This window comes from Homalodisca vitripennis, chromosome 6 (genome assembly GCF_021130785.1).
Source record: "Homalodisca vitripennis isolate AUS2020 chromosome 6, UT_GWSS_2.1, whole genome shotgun sequence".
NCBI classification, from domain to species: Eukaryota; Metazoa; Arthropoda; class Insecta; order Hemiptera; family Cicadellidae; genus Homalodisca; species Homalodisca vitripennis.
The window spans coordinates 110,873,137-110,883,137 of NC_060212.1; the positions used below are offsets into that span (position 1 = coordinate 110,873,137).

General features: G+C 31.7%; 1 protein-coding gene across 1 annotated transcript in view; it reads left to right on the top strand.

Moving 5' to 3' along the window:
- LOC124365511 overlaps nt 1-2,272 on the top strand; it is a 76,087-nt gene extending 73,815 nt beyond the window's left edge. Inside the window, exon 13 of the mRNA XM_046821494.1 lies at nt 601-2,272. Coding sequence (XP_046677450.1) covers nt 601-939 — 339 coding nt within the window. The 3' untranslated portion in view covers nt 940-2,272. The remainder of the gene's footprint in view (nt 1-600) is intronic.
- The last annotated feature ends 7,729 nt before the right edge of the window (nt 2,273-10,001 follow it).

Sequence of the window (10,001 nt, forward strand, 5' to 3'; positions counted from 1 at the left end):
AATATTGTGATGTAATAAATACTTATAGTTTGTTTTTATTAACAATACTTCAAGGATATAATCAGATATTATGAAATATATTCCCTAAATATTACAAATAAGGGCAATTAAAATTTAATATAAATTTCGGATTACTAAAGGTTACATGGATACTTAAAGAATATATTTATATATTTCCGAGTAGTAAGTGATATGGGAAGATAATATAAATAGAGAGGCAAACCAATGTCATATTTTTGTCATCAAATTACCAACATACAACTTTTTCATTATTTCTTCTACATTTTTAACAACTTCATCAGGTTAGTTTATTGTGGATAAGGATAGAAAGCAGGAGGTTTTGTCATTTTCCACTACTTCAACTTTTATAAATATCATAAATTTTTCTACCCACTCCGTGAGAGACAATAGTTGAAAAATAAGTACTGTAACATTCTTTGATATTATAAAAACTTATTGATCTGACCGTCATTTAAATCATAATTGAATTATCTGTTGTACTAGGTAATTGATCAAAATACATTATTTTAACATTGTATTCCTCAAAATTAAAAATATTACGACTCATTAACAAAATACATTATTCATGTCACCACGCAGGGTGGAGACGAACCGATGTTCACCCACGAGCAAGACTTCCAACAGAGTCCTGGAGTGATCTGGGGCAAGTGGTCGGTGGTGCTCCCTGACGGAAGGACCCAGAAGGTGGAGTACGATGCTGATGAGAATGGATTCCACCCTGTCATCACCTACGACGAGCCCGAGGGTGGCTTGGGAGGATATAGCAACGGTGGATACAGCAGCGGTGGTTACAGCAGTGGAGGTTACAGCAGTGGAGGAAGTGGAGGTTTTGGCAACGGAGGCCACAGGAGTGGTTCTAGGAACGGAGGATACAGCGGAAGTTCGTCTTCCGGAGGAAGAGGAGGTTACAATTACTAACTATGATCTCTTGACAAAGATGTATTGGCCCAAATATGAATAATAATTTATTGTGAATACTTGTAAGATAAATTTTCAATTGCATGCTCATAATTAAACAAATTTAATTTTTATTCTTTCCAGTTTTAACTAAACTTTATGTAATTAATATTTTAGATACTTTAAAATGTATATTTCCTATTCCAAATTTACAGATCCTGTAAGATGTTGAATGGTGTGAATATTTTAATGAAACGTACTAATCCTCATATTAATCCCTTAATGTATGGCTATCTGTTACCTTAATTAACCATGTCAAATGTACCTTGTAGTTAGATGATACAAAAATACAATGTATATTATTTATTATGTAATGTGTGCTGTGTTCAGCATTATTTTGTATTGTTTTGTAAATAAATATTTAAAAACTAAAATTTGTATTGAGCACAATGAAATCAGTACCCTTTTGAAGTTATCGTAAGCATTTAACATATTTATTTATTTCCAAAAATACCAGGAAACAAATAAATCGTGCTAACTCTTGGAAGAAAATATAATGGTTTGATTAAGACTCATTTTTTTCAACGTTTTTATACAGTTCAAAAATTTGTTGAACTTTTTAAGTGTAGATTAATTTTATTATCTCTACAACAAACGCATTGATTTTTTACGTCCAGTATTAAAATGTTGTCACTGTGATTTTATGGTATTAAATGCAGCTATAAAATATTACCCTTAAACGCATTTACGCAGAAATATGAAAAACTAATGAGTTTAGCGCATTTTGGAAGACATTGACGTGTAAGAGTTCAGCGATTTACTGCAAACTTTCGATATTGACAATCTCAAAAATGGTATCACAGGTTAAATATGTGATTACATGTACTTGATAATTATGTTTGTAATCAATTTATACTATCGTGTATAAAAAGACTTGTGATTTAAAAAAGAGCACAATTTTGCCTGTATGTCTAGTTTTTAACAACTGTAGGCAAAATACTAGATGATTTTAGTACTGTGTAGATGTCTCTAACTACAAAACCTGCATTTGTTCTGCCAACGTCTCTACATTCAGCCAGCTACTGTTATACGTTTTTTTAAACCGATATAAAAGTAAATAAAAAAATAATATTTTGAATAATTTTAAATACTAGACGACACTTTTTTAAAACTAATATTTCTTTAAAACGCTTAATCACTAACTTTTAATTTTACTATAAATAGCAATATATAACAGCAATCCACCTTGATTGAGTATTGAGAAGTGTTTAGTAATTTAAATTGAGAAAATATGGTAAATTACTTAATTATTCCAATAAAGGAAAAAAGTTTGTTTTTAAAATAGAAAGTGAAAATCAGGTATCAAACGAGTTTAACTCTTGTATTATAAATAAAAGTGATAAACGAAACAACAAATATTATTTATCCTTTCCTTTCTTTCTTTCCTGTATGACGTACATAGGAGTAATTTATTTATTTATTTATTTTCCAACGGCAGCGGCCAATTTACAAATACAAGCATAGATAGTAGATACAGCGGAGTAATAATTTCTATTTAATATATTCTAATTAATTATAATTTTGGATATTGGGTTTAGCTCCAGTTCACATTCTTCTTAGTGAAGTGTCTGGAATCTACTATATTAGTGTAAAATACCCAATATAATGTTAATTATATTAAAGGTATTGTAGTACTAGTGTACAAAACAATATATATCAATGATAGACTTATACAAGACTCGTACATAAGAATAGCAACAAAATAATAACAACAAACTTCTCGGTAATAACTTAACCAAAACATAAAAAAAACAACGACATAACGTAACATTCTATAAATAATTGTATTAATATTCATTCCTGTAGATAACATCTGAGCATCGTGCATTTTTTGCGAAAAGAGGAAACTGATTATTAAAACTTACAAAATATTACTTTGATTTTAAACGTACAAATGTGTGAACATATTTGTTTTAGTATACATTAAAGAGAACCTAGTAGCTTCTGAAATCAGACTTTCTCGCAAATACTAGATAGTCTGCTTGCATTGGATAAAGACCTGTAAGCAATCTGCAGGTGAAACAATTTTGATAAGATAAAATGTTATGTATTTTATAGATTTTTTAATTGCATTCCTTTTATGGATATGTATCCCGAGGATAGATAAATAGTATTTTTTTATCTGTCCACGAGAAATCATAGAAATTAAAAAGAGTAATTAGGGTCATCTTTAAATCAGTTTCATGTCAAAACGGTCAGAATTTTGGAAGGCTTTGAAAATGGTTCACTGCATGCATATGAAATATGGATGGAGTTATTTTTTTATTTTATAAAACTAGCTTCCTAAAGTAATATTTCACTATAAACTCGACAATTAAAAAAAATACAACTTTAAATTATTTTTTCGAACGTGTTCCATCGTTTAGTGATACAAAATATCTGAAACACTACGTTTCGAGAACTGAAATCTGATATCTTCTTCAGATAAATAACTAACCTAACACCTAATTACAAACCAGGTTAAAATAAATCATACTACAGCGTTGTGACTTCTTAGTTCTACTGTAGTTCAATTGTAATAATTATTGTTATATTTAGTTTTTTTTATTAAGTGCATATTTTAAATTAGTGAAGTTGACACAACATGGTGCTTGTGATTCTTACGTATGAGTATAACAACGCTTAATTTTTTTTTACAAATTTAAAAATACAGTCTTTAGAAATTGATAACCCTTTTTGTCTTCCGTAATAGCCTAATATTTGCAATCTTATATAATATCCCAAATCCCTTTACTGTTAAATAAAATACATTTATTTTTTTCAGCTGTAGATACAAAAATAAACATATAACATAAATATAAAACATAAATATACTATATAAATGGATGAAGAAGCAGTGAATACTTACTGTTGTGACAAAGGGGAAGTTGTTGATCAAAGTTATTTGGTTTATTAAAATTGCAAATTAATACTGTATAAGAAACATAAACCTGAGATATTTTGAAATATATCTCACATTTGGACACATTTGGACAATCTGCTTAGAAAACTCCGATCTCAATGCAAGAATCAATCAAATTTTGTTAAAGAATTCAGATAAAGGAATGAAAGTTTTATATTATCTTAGAATAACTCTGATAAGTTCATTTATAGAACAGGTTTTGTAATGTTTTTCATGATAAAAGGATAAAATATCAATTACATTTGCTTCCTTTTTGCATAACAGATATTGTGATAAAATTAATTTTGTAGGATAACATAAAAAAGTCCTTATTATTCTTAAAAAAATGTAATTGTTATGTTCCATACTATTTGAATCACATTACAAAAATGTAACTGTTAATGACTGTTTGTGTGGAATAAATTTACTAATCGCTGCAAGTCTTCATTAAAAAGAAAACCATTCTCACAGTCAATTAACGGAGTTTTAAACAGATTAGAACATTATGACGAGCATTTTAATATATCAAAGAATTTAGAAAAGATGAGGTTAGATTATCAACTCTCTCCAACCTTCTGAAATGTTCTGACTTCAACGGTTGATCATTCTGTGCAAAAGAACAGAAAAAGTTAAAAAAATAATTCTTAATTAAAAAAAATATAAAACCAAATTAAGAATAAATGGAATCTCTTAAAAACTGCTACAAAAATGTTTAGATTTTCTGTTTCTTTTCTGTTAAGACAAATTACTAATAGTGTTTAAAGCGATTAATTGTATTTTATGCAGTACTCAGCATTGAATTCATTAGACATGTATTTATAATTGTTATATCTGTTTATGGTTAATCTATGTACACAGTAATTTAATTAACATTGCGCCCAAAATTGCGCCTGGGAACCCGTATTATTATACACTGCAACCTTTATACAGAATGTTATTTCGTTTTCCAGGAGGTCTAATGAAAATTTACAATTGTATTGAAATCGCATAAATTTTTAACGTTTATTAAGTATTGTTATTGATATTGAGTTTAGCTCTAGTTCACCTTTCTCTTAGTGCAGGAGTTTTACGCTGTGACAGACTTGACTCCTGAAGTCTAAAGTTAAAAGTTCGTCTGAAGAGATCCCAAATTTTGCGCCTAGTGTGACATTGAGGATATTCATTCACTTATATTACACTATATTTTGTAGTCTACGTGTCTCGGATGTCTGATGTAAAGAGTTTATTTTTAGGTTTTTTGTTGCTGACTTCTCTTATCCCTTCAGACGAACATGACTCCAGATTCCAGGATTCCAGAATACACTACGAGAAAGGTGAACAAACTTCAAGGTTTGTTATTTTCAACAAACGTAAGAGAGTATAACTACATAGGGAGGGATGATGTAATTAGGAACAATATAAAATTTCAGTTAATTAGGATGTTTGAGTAGGATGACGTAGGCTCCCTCTTCGGATCCTAGCTAGGGACATCAAGTCCTTGTTTTAACGTTTTTAGCTAACTGTTTTATCCTTATCATCTGTTTGCCCTGTATAGCATAAACACTTTATAATTGGTTGTAATTCATTAGGCATAAATATTGTTGGTTTTTTATCAACGTAGAAATACTCGTTTTATTCGTTATTTTCCATTCTGCCATACTTTCAGTAATAAGGTTGAAGAGATTCTTTCACACTCTGTTTACAGTTCAACAAATTGTGAAAGTTTTCTACTTGCAACGGAATAAGCACAATTCTGAATTATTGTAATTGGGTTTATATTGTTGATATTTATTAGAAAATTGGAAATTTAGATTTTGAAAATAATCCAATCCCTTCAAACAGTTTAAATGATAACGTTTGGGTAACTTTGAATTTAGTTGTTACAAAGATCATGGTTATATCAATAAAATGTAGAAGATTGGATTTTAACACACAGCAGGTTATTTTCAGATTCACTGAAAAGATTTGGTTTGGACTCTTTAATTCGTTGTATATCTGAAATAGAAGAGTTAATCTGGAAAATTCATCAATATTACTAATTCTTCCTTGTATAGATTATAAAAGTTTATATCTTGACAAAAAAATGTTAAATATAATGAGAATAAAGATGTTTTCAATATAGTGTAATGTAAAAATAAATTATTCTTGCACTACATAGAATTAAAAAAGCAAACAATAAATATATTTTAGGTTTCAATACGAATGCGTTGATTGTGCGAAAAAAAAAAAAATGGCGGGTGATGAATGTCAGTCTTACTGTCCTTGTTGCAATAAATTAGTTAATGACAGTGATAATGCTCTAGAATGTGAAGGTTTTTGTAAAACTTGGTATCATGGTGAGTGTGTTAATATTTCAGATGAAGAGTATGAGCAGATAAATAAAAATATGTGACAAAGTGAAGTGGTATTGCGTACCGTGTGAACAGAGAATTGATCGTGTCGTTGAAAAGGTATGTGACGTTGAGGATTTCTTATCCCTAAATGAAACAGTAAAAAAGGTACTTTGGGATTATACCGACCACACCCAGACATGAATCGTTATTTCACATTTCGTTTCTACTGATTACTAGATTAGCGGTTAGAACAATATTTCGTCAATATAAAACAGGAATTGTCCTTATCGCAAACACCTCCCCATCCTCAGGACAGAGGTCAAAGTCGAGCGTCCTAGTAGATAACGTGATTGCAGAGTCTCGCCGCCCGTTCAGCTGGTGCATCGCTTTGTTGTACTTCCGTGTTTTACCTCTACATTTCTCCAAACACAAAAATTCAACAAAAACAAACATTTACCAAACTAAACTTTTTATTAAAAAAACACTCAAAACTTGTTTTTATTCTTGATCCACATTCCGCCACCCAAAATGCGAGTGCCTCCGGCCATCAGCGCGGGCTTCGGCAGCACCTTCGGTGCTGCCCCGCGCTGATGTCGACGAAAGAAAAACATCCCTCGAGATAGTACCTATCAGTAAAATATCAAATTCTAGAGGGGCTAATCAGAAATATAAATTGAATTGTAAATGGAAAGGCAATGAATGTACCGTGCAAATCACGTGATGCCGCGCGGCCTGCCGTAATCAGGATTCTCGAGAAAGATAAGATAACAGCGACAACAATACCGATCACAATACCTGGAAATGCTTGTAAGTTTGTAATTTTGTAATTGAAGAGTTGTTTTTTTCGTTCTATCATGTTTGTTTCTATAAATTTTCTATTTTTGTGTTCTTCATACTGGTGTGGTCGGTATAATCCCAAAGTACCGTAAAAAAATTTAATTAATCTGACTAAAATAGTGAATAATGACAATGCTGAAATGTGAAGAAGCTTGAATGTGTGTCGTCGGAAAATGTTAGGTTAAGGAATGACATGACTCTGTTCAAACAACATGTTGAAGAACATATGACAATTTCAAATTCTGTCAAAAGTGACTCACAGACGAACAACAGTGAGCGTGCTGGTATTTTTTCAAGTGAAGTCGAATCTGTGGAGGGCCTTGATGACAAAGATTCTACTCTTGCAGGCCGTTGCATTGATACTTCAATTGCAGTTGACAGTGAAATGTTGGAATCAGATGGATTTATGGACATATGTTAGTAAACAGAAAACACAACACATCACGTCCATGTCAACAAGGTAGTGAGGTTAACAAAGTTAATAACCGGGTTTACAGGAACTCCGAATATGTAAAGTAAAGGAGTTAAATTCAACAAAAAACACGACACTTTAAATAAAAGTGGCAATAATTCACAGGAAAAGAAATATCCTCCAAGTAAGTTTACTGCCTAGTATGGATGCAAACGCAATTCTAAAAGTAAAAGGGAAAGAGAACTCATCTATGATGAAAACATTCCTACAGTGATGTAATTAAAAGAAATAAGGTAATTTATGGTACAAAAGAGGTAAGTGAGAACCTGCAGAAAGAATACTATGGCTTTTCATGTCGGGTTGGAACACAGATGTGTTACTGCTGACTCATTAGTTGAATACCTTAAATAGTTTAAAAGAGGCACCTACATATCAGTGTGTAACAATTAAAAAACTAGGTACAAGCAACTACAACTCTTTCAAGGTGGGTGTACCGCTCGAATTGGGTGAGGAACTTATGCATCCTAACCTGTGGCCTCGAGGTGTTAGTGTTCGAAAATATAACCCTCTTCGTTTGAACAGTAAGTTATAATAAACCTTTTTTAGGCCTACCCCATTAAGTGGGCCTAGTAAAACTCATAGACGTATTGGATCAAAACCTATCTACAAATATTAATGGGTCCTAGGCCAAGTATAAGTGTATGTACCTTCAATGTACAATCATTGCGCAATAAATTATTTGAACTTGAGGCTTTATTGGCCCTCAAACAAACCGATGTTATTTGTATTAATGAGCACTGGTTAGTTAAAGATGAAATATCCTTGTATATTTCCTGAGGGATTTGAACTGGCCGGGGTACTTTTTGCCGAGAATTGGGTTTTGGTGGTTCGTCAATTTATGTCAAGAAAGAAATAAGTTATGAAAATTACTTGCTTATGTTTTACTAAGGGTCCAAAAAATTTTAAACATGTAATACTGGCTGGTGATTTTAATGTTGATATATTGAAAGCTAGTGACTCTGAAACTCTTGATTTTTTAAATCTTTTAAGATCCTTTAATTTATACTGTACAAATAATGTACCAACTAGGTTTAAGTCTTGCCTTGACAATATAGCTACTAATTTAGCTGCAGAAAACCTAGATATAGTTTTGTTGAACCAAGGAGTAATATCTGATCACGCAGGTATTTGGGTTAGCCTTTATCTGGCCAATGAACATAGCCATAGTCGGGATGGCAGTACTATTAGGCCTAAACCCAAATGACATGAAAGTTGGCCAAAAACGTCTCATGTCACAAGATAGGTTTAGGTAATCTAGTTGAAATGTTTAAGTAATTCTGACTGGAATTGTGTGTATCACAAAGATGTAAATATTGCTGTAAATAGTATTTTTAAATATTTTAACCATGCATTTTAATATTAGTTGCCCAAAGGATATCTGTGATACCTAGATCTAAGAAATGCGATGTAATAAACTGGTTTTACGCCAGAATTACTAGATAGGCGAATGCAACTTCTAGCTCTATATGATAAATGGAGGATTACTCGGGAACCAAGATGATCACATACTTTACAATAATTTTAAAAAACTCTATAAGCAGGAAATAATGAAGGCTAAAGTAGCTGCCAACAATAGATATATCAGTAATTCCAATAACCAATGCAAAGCTGCATGGTTTGTTGCTAAAAGAGAATGTAATCTTAATTGCTCAACAAAAACGCAGTATACCAATCTCACCTGGCCAGCTGAACTCTTACTTTGTTAATTTGTCTATTGACAGTAATGATAAACAGGATGAGGTCATTGATGTAAATGAATCAGTGTACTCTGACTTGCTATCACATTCTACTAGGGCCTAATGCTGATAATGTATTTAAATGGAAGTTGGTGGATGAAGAAATGGTAAAGTGTTGTTGTCAATAAAATGAGTGGCTCACATAGTGAGGATGGAATGGTTTGTCCAATTTTTTGCTTAAAAATATAATTAATGTTATAATTGTTACCACTTACTTATCTGGTAAATTTAGTTGTTACTGTAGGATATTTTCCAGACTGCCTAAAGATGTCTAAAGTTACACCTATGTTTAAGAAAAGGAGATATGAACTGTCCTGAAAATTATCGGCCGATCACAATTGTCCCAATTTTAAGCAAGGTTAATCGAGTCTTGCCTGGTGGCACAGCTGTATGAATACTTTGTTACCAACAATTTGTTGTATCCTTTTTTCAATTTGGCTTTAGGCCTAAACATACAACCGTGGATGCAGTTGAGAAAATTGTAGACTATATTTTAAACAGCTTTGAGGACAAGCTGGTGGTTGGTACTAGCCTATTAGACCTAAGTAAGGCTTTTGACAATGTTTCTCATGTTATGTTATGTCAAAAACTTAAACATTATGGTGTGTTGTAAATGAAGAAACTGTCAGTAATAGAAAGTTATCTTAAGGAATAGGAAACAAATGGTTGCTGTTAAAAATGAGTGCTCAGAATACCTTGATGTTTATTCAGGTGTTCCGCAGGGCTCTGTCCTTGGTCCTTTTCTTTTTTTGGTGTTTGTGAATGACTTTAGTTATAATGTGTCA